This window comes from Stigmatopora argus, chromosome 2, assembly GCF_051989625.1.
Source record: "Stigmatopora argus isolate UIUO_Sarg chromosome 2, RoL_Sarg_1.0, whole genome shotgun sequence".
Classification (NCBI taxonomy): Eukaryota; Metazoa; Chordata; class Actinopteri; order Syngnathiformes; family Syngnathidae; genus Stigmatopora; species Stigmatopora argus.
Genome location: NC_135388.1, coordinates 23,403,098 through 23,421,951, shown reverse-complemented (window position 1 = coordinate 23,421,951; position 18,854 = coordinate 23,403,098). Strand labels below are relative to the sequence as shown.

General features: G+C 42.1%; 1 protein-coding gene across 6 annotated transcripts in view; it reads left to right on the top strand.

The window, feature by feature from the left end:
* spg21 (SPG21 abhydrolase domain containing, maspardin) overlaps positions 1 to 18,854 on the top strand; it is a 57,509-nt gene that overhangs the window by 1,398 nt on the left and 37,257 nt on the right. For 4 of the 6 annotated variants that reach the window (XR_013298945.1, XM_077594846.1, XM_077594845.1 and 1 more), the window contains exons 2-8: positions 7,628 to 7,789; positions 9,311 to 9,391; positions 10,142 to 10,287; positions 12,273 to 12,381; positions 12,450 to 12,557; positions 12,631 to 12,771; positions 15,131 to 15,184. Coding sequence is in view for 5 of the 6 variants with exons in the window: in XM_077594846.1 (XP_077450972.1) it covers positions 7,628 to 7,789; positions 9,311 to 9,391; positions 10,142 to 10,287; positions 12,273 to 12,381; positions 12,450 to 12,557; positions 12,631 to 12,771; positions 15,131 to 15,184 (801 nt within the window). In the remaining variant the exon portion in view is untranslated. Of the gene's footprint in view, positions 1 to 7,627; positions 7,790 to 9,310; positions 9,392 to 10,141; positions 10,288 to 12,272; positions 12,382 to 12,449; positions 12,558 to 12,630; positions 12,772 to 15,130; positions 16,658 to 18,854 lie in introns of those variants that run through there. The other 2 variants (XM_077594849.1, XM_077594847.1) reach the window with 2 other exon arrangements.

The window sequence follows — 18,854 nt, the reverse complement described above, 5'->3', positions numbered from 1 at the left end:
TATCCTACTTGAAAAGATTAGAGAGGACTGTAATTGTCAAAATGGGTAAACCTCAACCATGAAAGAAAGAATGTGGGGGGAAACAGAAAATCAGATTGTTAGATTTTTAAAGAATTTATTTGCAAATCATGGTGGAAAATAGGTATTTGGTCAATAACAAAAGTTCATCTCAATACTTTATGTACCCTTTGTTGACAATAACAGAGGCCAAACGTTTTCTGTAACTCTTCACAAGCTTTTCACACACTGTTGCTGGTATTTTGGCCCATTCCTCCATGCAGATCTCTAGAGCAGTGATGTTTTGGGGCTGTCGTTGGGCTACTTTCAACTCCCTCCACAGATTTTCTATGGGTTTGAGATCTGGAGACTGGCTAGACCACTCCAGGACCTTAAAATGCTTCTTATGAAGCAACTCCTTTGTTGCCCTGGGTGTGTGTTTGGGATCATTGTCATGCTGAAAGACCCAGCCACGTCTCATCTTCAATGTCCTTGCTGATGGAAGGAGATTTTCACTCAAAATCTCTCAATACATGGCCGCATTCATTCTTTTCTTTACACAGATCAGTCGTCCTGGGCCCTTTGCAGAAAAACAGCCCCAAAGCATGATGTTTCCACCCCCATGCTTCCGTGTGTATGGTGTTCTTCGGATACAGTTCAGTATTCTTTCTCCTCCAAACACGAGAACCTGTGTTTCTACCAAAAAGTTCTATTTTGATTTCATCTGACCATAACACATTCTCCAAGTCCTCTTCTGGATCATCCAAATGCTCTCTAGCGAACTGCAGACAGGCCTGGATGTGTACTGGCTTCAGCAGGGGGACACGTCTGGGGTACTCGGACGATTCGCCGAAAGACGTTTAGCCGACGGACAGTTCGGCGAACAGACGTTTCGCCAAAACGGGATTCGCGCGCTCGCCCCGCTCCCGGATCGTGTGTGTACATATTTTTGAACCTTGGCCCGCGGGCTATATACGGCCCGTTACAGATAACATTCATTTAGGAATAACAAGGGCATGCACTGCCCCCGCTGGACATATTTCTAAATACAAGTACGTACTACAATGTGCTGCCATTTTTTTTATTTTTTTTTATTTCATCCTTGCGTTTAAAGTAGTAGCCATTTGGACACACAATGTAATTTATCAAAGCTGGGGATTGATGTCTGACACTGAGAAAAACAACAACACTAGAAGACTTCTAAGTGCCTTGGACAGACTAGAGGGCTTAGAGAACAATACCTGAAAATGCCATGGAACACACTTTTACTTCTAGTGATTTCTGGATTTACAATTTCATTACAGTAGTACTTACTGTTACTACTACTTTATTTTCTCAATTTCTTCTGTCACTTACTGTTCTGCGTGATCTCCAAATGGCTACTACTTTAAACGCAAGGATAAAATAAAAAAATATATAAAAAATTGGCAGCACATTGTAGTACGTACTTGTATTTAGAAATATGTCCAGCGGGGGGGGGCAGTACATGCCCTTGTTATTCCTAAATGAATGTTATCTGTAACGGGCCGTATATGGCCCGCGGGCTGAGATTGAAAAACATGTACACACACGATACGGGGGCGGGGCGAGCGTGCAAATCCCGTTTCGGCGAAACGTCCGTTCGGCGAAACGTCCGTTGGCCAAACGTCCGTCGGCCAAACGTCTTTCGGTGAATCGTCCGGTCATGGTTTTTAGGTGACCAAATACCTATTCTCCACTCTAATTTGGAAATAAATTCTTTAAAAATCAAACAATGTGATTTTCAGGTTTTTTCCACATTCTGTCTCTCATGGTTGAGGTTTACCCATGTTGACATTTACAGGCCTCTCAAATCTTTTCAAGTAGGAGAACTTGCACAATTGGTGGTTGACTAAATACTTATTTGCCCCACTGTACATTGTGTAATCTACAATATATGTATAACGCATACCAAAAAAATAAGAGTACATGCAACAGTTTTCAAACAAGGGTTTATAATTGCACTGGGGTTTAGTTGGTGCACAGTTAAATGATCTTTTTTTGTGTGTAGTGAGTTAAAATACAAGAGAAGCGTTTAAAAAAAGAGAAATGTTCTAAAGAGGTTAGTTTCCCATCAAATTTCAGTCTAGCATATTAACACAGACAGTACAAACAGAGTTTCGGAAAGGGAAACTACAGTATACTTTTTTTTAAACATTTTAAGCACAATGACAAATCAATTCATTTCGTAATGCACTGAACGCATCCATAAAGACATTTTTTTTCCTTCATCCATTTTAATTTTATATTGATTTATAAAATTCCAAGCCATTGACAACTTTGTTAGAAGTGATGCTAAAAACTTGTTTCTTTAATATCTATGCCATCATTATGGCTGTTTTATGAATAAATGAAGTGCATATCCTACATTGTCAAGTCAACTAACAGGAAGGTGCACCGGCTACCCTCCAGACCTGCAGGGGACAGAGAAGCCTCAATCAGACAAAACTTTTCACACTTCCTGTCAGAGGCCAGGGGCGGCCATATGTCCCACCGACAGCATGTGAGCTTGTGTGGAACATCAAAGAAAGCCTACCAGAAAGGAGTAAATCAGCAACAGAGCAAAGCAACTGACAAGACAAGCAACTATAAAACCCAAAGACACCCTTCAGTTACCCGATCATACACACCTGGTTTTCAAGATAATCACCCCCTAATCAACCGCTAACCACCAATAAACTACAATAAACTGAAAAAAGGAGGAAGATAGCGAGTTGTTCATGTGTTTGAAGGACCAAGGCCCTTTTGAAGTTGGGGCAGAGAACTGAGGGAGTTAGAAAAAAACTTGACAGTTGAAAACCAGCGTGGCAGCAAAGACAGGATTAACGGTCTCAAGTCAACGCAAAGAACAACTGCAAGTATGGTGGAACAAGCCACAGGTAAAGCAATTAAGCTGCTGAAGCAGGCGAGGACCTCAGCAAAGAGTGCTTTCACCAAACAGGCAAACTACCTATGCAGGCAGAGCTGTTGGACACCTGGCAAAGTCAGAGTTCCAAAAGGAATTCAGAATACTTCACTTGTACGGAATGTAAATGACACCAATGACAGCTATGAACTTGGCCTTCCAGCTGAGCTGGCAGGTGATGAGGAACATGAAGAAATGACATTGGATAAGCAGCAACTGGTGGACCTGGTGAAGACCATAGAGGACTGCAACACCAGCTTCATTGCTGGTTGAAGTGAAGCGGACAGTGAAGTCCAACCTGTGGTCCAGGTACGGGGAAGGTGAGCTGACATTCGCAATTGAAGAAGCAGAGTCAGCTTGTGAAGGGACCCGTGCGATTGCCGTGTCCCAAAGATGCCTATGAACATCGAGTGGATGGTGCAAAGAAACTCATCAATGATGTGATGGCAAGCTTCATGGAATGGGAAGAATGGATCCCGGGAGCAGAAAAAAATCTTCTGGATGGCAGAGTGAAAGGCTTCAGAAAACTAAAGAACTGCCTCTATGCCAAAAAGACAGAATTCTTAGTGATGCAAAGAACTGCAGAGGAGGAAATGAGAGGAAGAGCTCTTCAGGTACAGCCTGCAGCACAGCCAGCACAGCATCCTATTCTTAAACCCACTAGTTTACCCAGATTCTATGATAGATCTGTAAAACAACTTCAGGAGCAGGTTAAGAAAGAGGGAGACCAATTTCAAGGATATAAGTTTATTACCAGACTACAGGATGGGGAGAGCTCGAACGGCTGCGAACGCACAGCCTATTTGCCGCGACTCTCTCCGAACGAACAGTTTGTGCATCTATTTATATGTGAAAACATGATGCGGTACAGAGAAGATAACAGAAACAGGGTGTGGGCTGATACGCCCAAACAACTTTAAAGCTGATTTCTCAACATTTTTCATTACTCACACCAAACTGGTGCAATACTAACAAGCAATTGCAAATAGTGAGTCAGCATATCTTACATTCTACGGCTCCAAAAGGGACTTCCATCAGTGGAAAAGGGACTGGGAAAGTCTTCAGAGACAAGGTGAGCCAACTGGCTCAGCAGAAGCTAAAAAGATCCCGCTCCTTGACAGTGTTGATGAGAAGATCCAAAGAGATCTAAGACTGTCCACCTATAAGACCGCCTAGGACATGTTCAAGGTGCTGGAAAATAAATTTGGAAACAAGACAGCCATAGCCCTGGAAATCATTGATGACAAAAAGTACCCCCCGAAGTCATACCAGTCCAGGAAAATGATTGTAATGATCCAAACAGTTGAAAAGGCCCTTAATGACCTCACAGAGCTCGGCAATACTGGAGCCATCAAGAATCTGCTTGTAATCAAATCAATAGAGATTAAACTTCCAGATACAATGAAGACGGACTGGCTAGTCTTCATGGTCAATCCGGCAAATGCAGTCACACCAGACAAGCACTTCAATAGCCTCTTAAACTACCTGAAGACTCAAGAAAAGGAATTGGACAGGCTCCAGCAGCTTGGACTACAGTCACACCTCTACTTCCGAATGCCTCTAGGTACGAAAGTTTCAGGTTACGAAATGTTTTATATGCAAAAAAGAGTGACTCGAGATACGAAAAAGATACAAGTACGAAATCCCCCAAAACGTAAATGTAATACCTTATCCGTTATTTCATTTTGAAAATATTGTCGCAGATGCTTTGATTCTCACTTTAGAACAGGGGTCTCGAACTCAATTTACCTGGGGGCCGCTAGAGGCCGAGTCTGGGTGAGACTGGGCCGCATCAGGATTTCCACAAGAAAAGCACTGATAAAACATTCCAACGTTATCAAATATCTTTATTTTTTAACAAAAAATAATGAATTAAATAAATTAACTTAAGGATGAATAAAAAATAAATCAATCAGTAATACAAAACCAAATAATACTAATGAGCATACAGTAGATATACACTGGCTGGCTAAGTAGAGAAAATGAATTATTTTAATTCCGTTTCAAATGTCTGTATTAACAGCTCTTTAACCTTTAACTTTCTGAACTTGAATGGAACATTGAACATGAAATATTCTGAACACGGCTTCTCTTGCCTACTCCTTGCTGCTAGAGACCTGGCAGCGCTTCTTCTCACATAGTCACATTTGGCTTGAGGGAGGAAGCAGTGGAGACCCTCAGTAGAGCTTGAAGATGCTCATCAGTAAGTCTGGACCTGTACTTGGACTTATTGAAGTTCAAGGTGGAGAAGAGCTTCTCACACAAGTATGTGCTCCCAAAAAGGCACATGGTCCGCTTGAACCTTCGGGAAAGTTCAGGGAAGCTGGGGGTCAACTCTCTCAAAAATTGCCCAAGCTTGTCTGCTTCTCCACTCACCTCCCTGAACTTGGCTTTGAGTGCAGAGTTGCACTGCAGGTCAATGAGCTCCATTTGAAGCTCAGGAGGGGCATCTTGCACATCAAAGGAGAAGGGGTCCGCAAAAATTTGAAATGTAGCTTTGTGTGTCTTGAAGTCTGCAAATCTGTGATCAAATTCCTCCTGTAGCTTCGAAATGGCCTCAACATACTTCTCACCACTGAATGGTGTGCCTGCATCCACGAGAGCCTTGCATGCTGGGAAATGGCAAAGGTTTGTCTGAGAGAGCTGGGCTTTCCATAACACAAGTTTAGTGCAGAATGCTCTCACGTTGTCATAGGCAGCACTGACAAGTTGCCCCTGGCCTTGTAGCTTCTTGTTCAGTACATTAAGCTCATGTGTGATATCAACAAGAAAAGCCAAGTCCATGAGCCATTTGGGATCACTTAGCACAGGATCAATCAACTCACAAACGGCGTAGCTAGCTTTGACTGCTGCATTACTGTCTTTGGTAGCCTTCTTGAAGAGATCCTGTTGCCTCAGAAGACGTGTTTTAAGACTGGCAACCTGGTTGGCTCTCTCATCTCCCTGGTATTTTTCGTACTCCTCAGCATGTCTTGTAGTACAATTACGTTTCAAATTGTATTCCTTGTGCACCGCAACTTTTTCAGTGTAAATGAGACACGTCGGGGTGCCCCTGTGTTCAACAAAGAAATATTGCACTCCCCACTTTTCTTGAAACTGTCTGTGCTCATCACCGACCTTTCTCTTCACGGCAGGCTTTGAAAGAGACATCTCTGGGGCTCTGTAATATGTTTTTCCACTTGGAATGAGTCTCGGGTTGATCTTTCACATTCAGTCGCGCGGGTTTGTGGCGCATGTGCACTTTCGCTCTCCGTTTCAATCGCGGAGATGGCTACAGACACTGACACAGGCTGGATCACGGATCATAGCGCCTCATTCAGTTCTATGCTGAGAGCAGCGGAGGAGTGTGCGCGCCGAGCGGAGTGATCGGCCTCACGGCTTCTCCTCCGCCCAGCTGATTGGAGGAATGAATGAGTGAGTGAGCGAGGCACTGGACAGCCCGGCCGATGTCCCGCCCTCCAGAGCCGTATACCTCACCGTGATTGGTTCATTCAGCTCCGAACCAAAGTTCCCTCTAATTTTTTGTTGGTCTGAGCAGAAAGACAACCAACCTGAGCGCACTTAGTACCAGTATGAGCGACATCATCGGTACTCGGAGGATTCGCCTGAAGACGTTTCGCCGACGGACGTTTGACAGACGGGCAGGTCGCCGAATGGACGTTCCACCGAACGTTCATTCGGCCGAACGGAGGTTTCGCCGAAACGGGATTCGCGCGCTCGCCCCGCCGGATCGTGTGTGTACAAGTTTTTCAACCTCGGCCCGCGGGCCATATACGGCCCGTTAGGATTTTTAATCCGGCCCGCCGCCGGTGTTGTCCAAATTATAGTAAAAATCAATGTTCGTCTACCATCAATGGCAGCCCGGGAATAAGCACTCTTGGGCGGGCATGGCAGTCCGGGAATAAGCACTCTTGGGCAGGCAGATGTAGCAGAACCGAGCCGTAAAATGACAGCAATCGGGTCAAATCCATCCTAAAACAGCATTTAATGATTAAATACAAATACTGGATGATATCGCGATGGAGGCAAAAAAACGTCTATAGACGTCCATTCGCCAAACGGCTCAAAATGCTCTCAAATTCGGTCAAATCCAGCTGAAAACAGCGTTTAATGATTAAATACAAATACTAGTATTTGTATTTAATCATTAAACTAACAAATACTAGTACGACCTGTCCGTCTGTCAAACGTCCGTCGGCGAAACGTCTTTAGGCGAATCATCCGGTCACGACATCATCATTGCTCGCTATGGGCACACCAGTATCACACCTGCCACAAGCAGGTGCATGTCAATGTTCCCTCTAATTTTTCATGTAAAACATGCTGTAAAACACGAAAAACATGAGTGGACAGAGCTACTGCCACTGGCTGCCACTTAAACGGCGCCATCATGGGGTTTTTTTCACTGCGCGCCATATGATTGCTACTGCGCAGAGAAGACGAGAGTAGTGCGCAATTGCGCACGCGTGCAGCTTAGAGGGAACATTGCTACGAACACAAGTGTCATTCATATCAATTTTGCGGGCCGCACGAACATTAATCTTTCATATTAAGACGGGGGCCGCAAATTATCGTCCCGAGGGCCGCAGTTGGCCCGCGGGCCGCAAGTTTGAGACCCCTGCTTTAGAACATCGCTACCCTCCACTGGCTCTCATTTCATGTAGTTTCCTTGTTAAACACATTCATTTCTCTTCTTTCTCGCTTTAGATTATTGTTGATGATGATGACAGCAAAGTCTGGTCCTTGTATGATGCAGGCCCAAAGAGCATCAGGTGCCCCATTGTGTTCATTCCACCTGTCAGTGGGACTGCAGAAGTGTTCTTCCAACAGATGTTGGCTTTGACGGGATGGGGCTACAGAGTCATATCAGTGAGTTCAAAAGAAATTAGTGCAAAATAAACTTGGAAAAAGAACAGTGCTAACAGATACAAGTACAGTGGTACCTCGAGATACAAGCTTAATTCGTTCCGGGACTGAGCTCGTATGTCGATATTCTCGTAACTCGAACGAACGTTTCCCATTTGAAATGAACTAAAAACAAATTAATTCGTTCCAACCCTCTGAAAAAACACCAAAAACAGGATATTGGATTGGAAAAAATGTTTTATTTCTTCTAATTCGCCATCTATTAACAAAGTAACACATAACTAGTGGTTTAATATTACTAAAATGTGTTTAATAGTACTTAAATTATACAGATTTTGAGGGGGGAAAGAGAGGGGGCGGAGAGGGGTGGGGGCGCTTTTTGCACGGCAACACGCTCGTTTAATAACATAAACAAATTTAAATGAACTTGGATTACGATGCAGACACACTCAAAAATAAATTTAATCTAACCTTACACTAAACTTAATTCTAATTTTCGAAAGGGGGAAAGAGAGATTGACGGACAGAGAGAAAGGGGCGCTTTTTGCACGGCAACACGCTCGTTTAATAACAAACTAATTTAATTGAACTTGGATTACGATGCAGATACACTCAAAAATAAGTTTAATCTAACTTTACACTAAACTTAATTCTAATTTTGTATTTAAGTTTGATACTGGCCGGGTTGGCTGTAATTGCCCCGCCTCCACCCTGACTTTCTCTATCGATGTGCTGTTTGCTTTTGTATTCCCTTCAAAATATTCCGAAAATGATGCATACAAATGTCCTCACAATAGGATAACGCAAGACCACTTGCCAACGAGAAGTAATATATACTCGTACTAGCGATCGCTACGCCATTCGCACTGAGTGACGGAAAAAAAAAGGTGAAAAAAATGCAACACTGCCCAGTGCTCGTAGATCTGTTATACACGAAAGAGATGCGGCAAAAAAGACAGTGCGCTAGAGCTGTGAGGCCGACACCCTAACCACTCAAACACCGTGCTGCTTAGTTACATTATTTAATTATTTATGTATTTAAATAATCAATGCCATGTCGGCCTCACAGCTCTGGGGTTCTGGGTTCAAATCCAGGTCACGTCCGCCTGTGTGGAGTTTGCATGTTCTCCCTGGGCCTGCGTGGGTTTCCTCCGGGTACTCTGGTTTCCTCCCATATTCCAAAAACATGCATGGTAGGCTGATTGGACACTAAATTGCCCCTAGGTATGGGTGTGAGTGTGCATTGTTATCTGTCTACTTGTGCCTTGCGATCGGCTGGCCAACGATTCAGGGTGTCCCCCACATGCAAACTCCACACAGGTGGACGTGACCTGGATTTGAACCCAGGACCCCAGAGCTGTGAGGCCGACGCGCTAACCCCTCGCCTCACCGGGCCGCCTTGAAAATGAATGACTAATGAATAATTACCGTTTTATCACCCAGGCCTAACTGATGCTGTTGATTGAAAAGTTCAGGTTGACTCTGTGTGTTGTTTGTTGCTACGTTTATTCTGTTTTATTTCAGCTTCAGTTTCCAGTGTATTGGGACCTTATGGAGTTCTGTGATGGATTTAGGAAGCTTCTCGATCACCTACAGTTAGATAGAGTAAGCTTTTATCTTCTGATGTGTCCTTGTTGCCTGCTGAAGATTTTTGTATCCTTTTGGTCAGTTCATCCTTTAGTTAAATTTGGCAAAGTTTTACTTTTTAATTGCTTGTATGCGATAAACTTGAGCGTCTAGACCAGGAGTGTCAAACTCATTTTTTTGTCACGGGCCACGTCGTAGTTTAGATTTCATCCGCGGGCCGTTATGTCTGCCAATTAGGCTGCCAAAATTAATAGATTAATGAATTGATAGATTTTCCGATCGTGCTGATCGATTATTTTTGGACATTCAAATTAGTACAAATTTTCTGCAATTACAGTCATTCCTCTACTTAGGAAATTAATTGGTTCCACAACTTTTTTCCTAACTTGAAAATTTCGTAAATAGGTGTTTTATTTTATTTTGTAAATTCTCTAATTCGTTCCATGGTCCTCACACATCTACCAAGTAAACCCTTTAAAATTGGTCAACATTTATAGTTAATATTTATAGTGTGCGTGTGTGCGTGCGTGCGTGGGTGCAGGTATATGTATCTATACCTATACGTATAGGTATATATACACACATTTAAACAAATTAACCCTGGAACATCGATTTTCAATACATCTTCTTGTTCATAATGTTGTTTGGTTCACTTTTATACATTTCCTGATGTTATTTTGAGAAATATTACTTTATGTTGAACATTGTGATGTCAGGTTTAGCTACCTTTTTGTCTTTCTGATGATAATCCTGTCTGATTTGTTCAAGGTTCATATTTTTGGTGCATCCTTGGGTGGCTTTCTCGCCCAGAAGTTTGCAGAATTTACATGCAAGTCCCCCAGAGTGCACTCTTTGATACTGTGTAATTCATTCAGTGACACCTCCATCTTTAACCAGACATGGACCGCAAACAGGTATTCTTCATTTTTTATGCTGTTAAATAGTGTCACATGGTTCAAGAGTTCAGCTCGAATGTTACTCAATTTTTATGAGTAGATTATTGAAAGATTAGTTACACTAGCCTTGCTCAGGCTCAGCCAAAAGAGGTGAGCCTCAATTGCAAATTCATCTGTGCACGTTAAGCAGTTGCGTTTTACAAATGCTTTAATGCAAATTATCAATTGTAACGGTCACAGTGCATACATTATCAACTACAAGTATGCTCTGTTAGTCTTGCACTCCGTGTACAATTATAACAATAACAGAACAAAACAATCTTTAAAACATGTCCACATATCACCAATGGAAGGGGATATACAGTATGGACATGCAAGTTTGTATAAACAGGCCATTATTTCTTTGGCCAATGGTTACAGTGCCTTGTGAAATTATCCGGCCCCCTTGAATTTTTCAACCTTTCACCACATTTCAGGCTTCAAACAAAGATATAAAAAATGTCAAGAATCAACAAGTGGGACCTAATCCTGAAGTGGAACAAAATGTATTGGAAATGTTAAACTTGTTTTAACAAATAAAAACTGAAATGTGGGACGTGCAATATTATTCGGCCCCTCTTACTTTCTGCGCAGTAAACTCACTCCCAGAGGTTCAGTGAGGATCTGTGAAAGATCCAATTATGACTGATGATAATAAATAAAATCCACGTGTGTCATCATGTCTCCATATAAATGCACCTGCTCTGTGATAGTCTCAGTGTACTATTTAAAGTGCAGAGAGCATCACGAAGACCAAGGGACACACCAAGTGGGTCCGAGATACTGTCGTGGTGAAGTTTATAGCAGGATTTGGATACAAAAAGATTTCCTAAGCTTTAAACATCTCAAGGAGCACCGTGTAAGCAATCATATTAAAATGGGAGAAGATCAGACCACTGCAAATCTACTAAGACCCGGCAGTCACTCTAAACCTTCACCTCGAACAAGGAGAAGACTGATCACAGATGCTGCCAAGAGGCCCATGTTCACTCTGGTTGAACTGCAGAGATCTACAACTGAGGTGAGAGAGTCTGTCCTTAGGACAACAATCAGTCGTACACTGCACAAATCTGGCTTTTATGGAGGAATGGCAAGAAGAAAGACATTTCTCAAAGATATCCATTAAAATGTCTTGTTTAAAGTCTTCCACAAGCCACCTGGGTGTCACACTAAACATGTGGAAGAAGGTGCTCCGGTCAGATGAAACCAAAATCTAACTTTTTGGCCACAATGTAAAACAATATGTTTGGCGTAAAAGCAACACAGCTCATCACTATGAACACACATCCCGATTTTCAAACATGGTAGTGGTAGCCTCCTGGTTTGTGCCTGCTTTTCTTCAGCAGGGACAGGGAAGAAAAATGGAGCCAAATATAAGACCATTCTCTAAGAAAACCTGTTGGAGTCTGCAAAAGACCCTAGATAGAGATTTAACTTCCAACAGGGCAATGATCCAAAACATAAAGGCAAATCTACAATGGAATGCTAAACGTATCCAGGTGTTAGAATGGCAAGATCCAAGTCCAGACCTGAATCCAATCGAGTCTGTGGGAAGATCTAAGACTTCTGTTCACAAATGCTCTCCATCCAAGTTTAAAGGGGCCCGAATACTTTCAAAAGGCACAATTTCAAATATCATATAAGCAAAACAGCATACTTCTTTATTTACAAAAAAATATATTAGACATATTTACAGCTCTAGCAATTGAAAGTTCCATCAGCAGCCCATTGGTATATTCAAAATATAAATGCAGAAGCAAATATTGAAAAGTAGATGCGTAACCTGCAATACGGACCGAACAGATTCACAGTGCAGTAAAGTCACAGCACTTCTAAAGAAGAAAATGTCAAAATGCAGAGCAACAGGAGTCGTTAGAGAAGACAAGTTTGGGGTGTGGTAGTCTCAGCTTGGATGAGTTGGAGAGTCCCCTAAACACAAAAATAATTTGATTTTCTCTGCTTAGTTTTTGGTTGATGCCAGCGTTCATGTTGAAGAAGATTGTTCTAGCCAACTTTGCTAAAGGACCTGTAGACCCAGAAATGGCCGGTGCAATTGACTTCATGGTTGACAGGGTAAGGATATTTGTGTATCTGTTCCTTGCGGAATTGAAGTAGTCTAATGGCTATTTGAAATGTTACAGCTGGAGAGCCTCAATCAGAGAGAGCTGGCATCTAGGTTAACGCTTAACTGTCAGAACTCCTATGTGGAGCCACACAAAATAAAGGATGTCGCTATGACAATTATAGATGTAAGTGTAAATTCATGCATGAATACATCGAGTAATTTTGATGATCTATAAAGTCTTTATTTATACTATTCAGGTTTTTGATCAGAGTGCACTCTCTTTAGAAGCAAAGGAAGAGATGTATAAATTGTTTCCAAATGCCAAAAGAGCACATCTGAAAACTGGTGGGAACTTCCCTTACCTTTGCAGAAGTGCTGACGTCAACCTCTACATTCAGGTATGACCGAAGTAAATAAAGTTGCTTGTCATTTTGTTGTTATTGGCCATAATTTAGAAAGTAGACTTTGTTGTGGGTGCACACTTTATGAAAATGCAAAATGAAAATTGAGTACAATGGAGATCTGTCTTTAAATAATCCAGATATTTTTTCTGCCAACATGGCTGTACAAATTTTACCATAATAATGTAACTCTTGTTTCATTTGACCATAACACTTTCTAACTTATAAAATGCTTGTACATTTTTGTTCAGATATTTTCAATCCCTTTTAAGTGCTTTTCCAAGTTGGACATCTATTATTTTTAATCTTGTTTCTAATCCTATCATATATTCACTAGTGGAAAAAAGCAAATGTAACTGACATTTATGGCTAGAAAAGGATAAAGATTTTAAGAGACATAATTGTCAAGCTTAAAACCAAAGGCAATATGAAAATATTATCTGGGCGTAGCTAAAAATAGAACACAAGGTTAACTGTCTGGTTTCTCAATAAAAAAGGTGGAGAAAAATCCCACAGGGGGCATACTGTGAGATGAAGGCATCTGGGCCAAGACTCCCAGACGCACATCCACCTGATTCAAAAGGCACAACAAGAGTTATTGCTGCAGTATGCCGAAAAAAAAAGCACAAAAAAGACTTAACACTATGAGACGCTGTTCAGTAGTGTCAAGGGAAACAGATGTTAACTCCTCTTTAGGCCTATGGTTCATAGGATGGACCTTTTTCACCAAAAAACAACAGAAATACATTGTCAATGGAGAGTTCATCTTTCGGTAAATTCATATACTGGGTTCAAGTTACCACGAAACAGGGACGAACATGAGCTAGATGTACCTACTTAATTTGTAGTTTTGATGAGCCATAAAGATAAAGGCTTCACAAACACAGGTGAAAACAAGGTGGCTCCATAAATATTGGCATTTCACTGCAGGCTGGAGGTTGTCCACTTGTGAGTCTTGGGGATTCCCAACCAATTATTTACCATTGTTTTTTTCACTTACACTCCCAAGAAATTGTTACCTCTCTGTGTTAAAAAAATATTTTACTGACAGAGTACTGTAGCCAACCAAAAACCTACTCAAAAACAGCGGTATTTTAAAATTGTATTAGTCAAGTATAAATAAGTAGTCATCCCCCCAAAAAATTCTCTACAAGAAAAGAAAACCTTAAATAATTAGTAGGTGTTTACCATATCTGATGTTTTTTTTCTTTTAACAGTAGTACTGTTACCCTTTACTTTGCGGATTCAACTTTTGCGGCTTCACTACATTGCGGATTTTGTTTCTGGGAAATAATAAGGTTTGAAAATCCACGCTGAAACTCCACTCCCGTTTTCCGCTTGACACTAGGAAAATGGCGGAAGACAGAGGAATCATTCAACTCAACATTGAGGGAAAAAAATGCGGCAGTCATTTTTATCTGAAAATACAGCTTTCTGAGCGGCCAGGATCCCATGGGAGGGTGGATTTTTATCAGAAATGCAAGCGTCGTGCGACCTTACGCCGTGGCGCTTATTTGAAAATAAAACTTTGCTCAGCGAATTGGATGGCATAGAGCATCAGCGAAGAGGGATATTTTGTTTGAGAAATACAATCCCTGGCCGACGCGATGGCCCTTGTCCAAAAATAGAGCACTTGGGATGGTGGGACGCCGTAGTGGAAGTTGTGATTCCATTTAAGTCAAGGCAGTGGGCTGACGCCGTTGCACTTAAACGAAAATAGAGCTCCGTGGACGGCAAATTGACGGTTGGACGGCGCGGACGAGCAAAGTGGAAGTTTCATTTCGCAGCCGGTGAGGATGGCAGGACAGCGCGAGTTGAGATTCCATATACGTCTGGCCATTGGGCTGAAGTCATTGCACTTAGCCGTAAATAGAGGTCCCTGGATGGCTAATTGAGGGTTGGACGGCACGAGGAGCGGAGTGTGCGTGCATGCTTTTCGCTTCTTGTGTGCCTCCGGGCTTCCCTTCTTCCTCTTGTAACCAGCTGCACGTGATTGGTAATCAGCCCTTGTGTCTATTTAAACCCTGTGTGTTTGGGAGTCATTGTCGGATTGTCTGCTTTACCCTGCCTTGTTTGCTTCATGCCACATTGCTATGCCATGTTCCATATTCCTTGTTTCCCCATGTCTTCCATGTCAGGTTTGATTTTGTTATTTATTGCTAATTTCTTGTTATTTTCTTGAAGACCCTTGACACATTTTTTTAAAGTTTTGTTAGAGCACTCCATTCCACGTCCTTAATTGCTTCCCTGCATTTGGGTCAAACTACGTTGGACGCTCGACACCACACTTCGTGACAACTACCCACCTCTGTAAATTTGACACTAATCCTATTCTCATGTTTTCCTTAATCTATAGATACATCTGCGTCAGTTCCATGGGACAAGGCATGCTGCCATCAACCCAGCGATGGTGAGTGCTGAGGAGCTGGAGGTCCAAAAGTGTCACCTCAATACATATCAAGAACCTGATGAGGAGGAATAAAACACTTTTTTGTAAAGATACCAAAATTTCACGGAACCTTTTTGATTAAAAATTATATCGATGTATTTATTTTGTCTGTAAATTCTCAAGGTTGGTAATTCACAATGTTTTCCCACCTGAAAATGATTTACTGGGATTATTTCTGCAGAAACAATTTTAACTAGGACTGCAAGTTATACTGAATGTGCCCAAGCACCCTCTGCGCAAGTCAGACCCCTGGCAAGTCAAACACGCACCCAGTCCTGACCTGGCGCAGCTTGGAGCATTGCAAAAGTTGGAGTAGAAAGTGAAGTTGGTCACGCCACGCCCGCCTACCAAACCCAAGCAATATCTTATTTGGGCTACCGAGAACATCCTTGCAAAATTTTGTGGCCGTATGTGATCACCGAAGATGCAATAACCACCGCCCCTCCATGCTGCACTGTGCTACCTTGAGAAAAAAGGGAGCCAGGTCAGAATTCTCTTCACTGACTGCAGCTCAGCTATTAACACCATAAGACCGGACATTCTTATCCCAAATTGACCAACCTGGGTCTCCCACCTGCTCCTGGATTAAGTACTTTCTGGTCAACCAAACCCAACACGTTAAGATGGGTCGCCACCTCTCATCCACCCAGACGCTCAGCACAGGCTCATCCCAAGGCTGGGTGCTGAGTCCTCTACTCTACTCGCTCTACACCCACGACGGCAGACCCACACACAGTGAGAACATCATTGTGTAATTGGCGGATGATACTACGGTGGTGGGCATGATCAGAGAGGAGAATGAAATGGCCTACAGAGATGAAGTCCTCATATTCAGCGAGTGGTGCGCTCTTAACGTCTCCAAAACCAGAGCACTCATCTTGGACTTCTGGCGGAACAAGCCCGCTCCGTCCTCCCTGTATATCAATGGCAAATTTCTGGTGCGAGAGGAGACTCAAATTCCTGGGGGTCCATATCTCTGCTGATGTCACTTGGGCAGCAAACACCACAGCACTCGTCAAGATGGCGCAACAGAGTCTACATTTCCTGAGAGCACTCGGCAACCAGCTGGTGACCTTCTACCGGTCAGCCATTGAGAGCATGCTGACCAACGCTGTGTCGGTGTGGCACTCAAGCTACACAGAAGCTGACAGGAAAAGGAGAAGGTGATCAACACAGTTCAAAACATCATCAACTGCCCCCTGCCTCCTCTGTCCACCATTTGCAAATCCCGGTGCCTAGGATAGTCAAAGAGCATTATCAAAGACAATACACATTCCGGCGTCCACCTCTTCAACTTGTTGCCCCCCTGGCAGGCACTACTTACAGTTTCTTCCCAAGAGCCGTCACCATACTCAACTCGAGTTCTGCAGCTAGGATACCTAATCAAGACTTATTTTGTACATACTGCATTAAATTTCCATATACTTCTAACCACTTAACTCACTTTTTTACCTACATATTTATGTGACCACATTCATTATGTTGACTACTACTTATACATACGCTGACTACTTATTTATTGGTTATTCATTATTAGTTTTATTATTTGTTTGTTGTTATTTGTGTGCTTCATGGTGAAACTTTAAATTTTATTTAAATTATAATCACTAAAAGCAGTCAATTCCTAACAGCCAAAAACAACTACATCCTGTTCAAGGGGAAGACTGGGTTGCCATGGCAACAGATACTAACCCATGGACAGGCTTCAGAGTAAATTAGGACAAAGGTCTTCTGACAGCATTGACTAATATTCAGGAGAGAAAAACAACATACAAGGACCCGGATGTGCATAAGTAAAGATTTACTTTTTGTTGCCACTAGTTGTCGCTGTACAGTTGTTGGAATCATCCCTACACGGCAATTCAAGGCCTGACTATTAATTGAGCTCAGCAAGTTGGCGTCGATACATTGAATTACAGCCGAGTTAAGGTTGTTCAAAATGTCAATGAATAATTCAGAGCAATTTAACCACACCCAAATACAAAACCAAGAAAAATATGACACCTATATATATAAAAGATCAGAATGATTGATCATATACCTTGAGAGTGTTTGACAATTAGTTTGGCACCTTTCCAAACATGAGGTCAGGGGTCAGCAAATCAAAATGTGAAAAGAGCCAAATTGGACAAATGTCTCCAACTGGCCTTGATCAGTCGAAGCTAAAAGTAAAACACTTAAGAACTTTACTCATTTACCTAAAAGTTAAATTAATTGTTGGAATAATCCTTAGGTATTTCCAAATTCACAATAAAAGAGGCATCTGAAGTCACATCTTCGTTTAATTCTTGCAAGAAGAGAATTCATCCATCCGCGTACCCGGTCAGGATAATTCTAACAACTCGAGGTCTCTCGCTAATTTATTCAGACGATTTTAACGCCATGCCCCACAGAAGTCTAAACATATTTAGAGTCTCATAACAATTTATCACAGTTCTCAAAGCAATTGTAGGTCTGTCGAATCTTCCCAAGAGCGCTTGTTGTGGACCCATCTTGCAAAGCCAAAACAGTCCACAGTTCCCAAGGGCGCTCTTTGTGGACTCATCTTCTGAAGCCGAAAACAGTCCACAGTTCCCAAGACCGCTTGTTGTGAACCCATCCTGCCCAAGGCCATTCCCAGTCCTCTTGATGCGAACCACAGTCCTTACTTTTGCAAGAGATGCATTAAAATGCCCTTTGTATTAATTTCAATATCTCTTTGTTGCAAGTACATATAACATAATAATATTGATACACATCTATAATAATGATAAACCTAACATTCCCCCCTAATATTATATGTACGCAATCCCATAATCATTTTTTATTTATGACAAATACAAATACACTTGGGGGAAGTCTGTTGTCTCGATCTTTACCAGAATTCACCTTACTTTCATATCTGGCCTGAAAAAGGAAGAACAAAATCATTCTCGTTCAACTCATTTTCATAATTTGCATAATCCTGGACATCAATGTTATGACCAGTAGGCTGTCTAATAAGCAGATACAATCCTTCTAATTCGGAATTTGTTAGAGCTACTGTATCAACCCTAAGTCGGTCTAGCAAAAAGCGTAGCAGGGGATAAGACAAAATCCACACATTGTCAAAGTATTAGCCAAAACAGCTATTGATATCACCTCGGTGAAGGCCAATTTTTTACATTTTGCGAAGGCCTTATCCCACCAGTCTGCCAGAAGGTGGATCGTTCCACTCCAGAGTGCCTCTTTGTTTCCGGTTCAGGGTCTGCAGGCCTTCAACGGCCCAGGTTAGGGACCCATTGGGGGACGTGTTGTTGAGTGCAACATTTTCAAACATTGTATATGCCCCCTGCTCCCTCAAGAGCACATCAACCGTCAGAAGCATATCAACCGCTTTGCGGTCCTGGAAAGTCATGAGACTGGTGGCTGCCAGCTGTTCCTTCATTGCAAATCCAATTTCTTTTTTTTAACTTTGTAATGGATGTTGTTCATCCTATTCATATTTTTATTTGGCGTAACCGTAGAATCAGTGAGACCGTTAATCTTGGATAATGGGCACACCATGTCTCATTTACCGCACCCAGATTCAGACCATGCCTGTAAGGTTCAAACAGGTAAAGTTAGCACAATGGAAAAATTGACTTGTCATTCACTGCTTCTGTAACAGGAC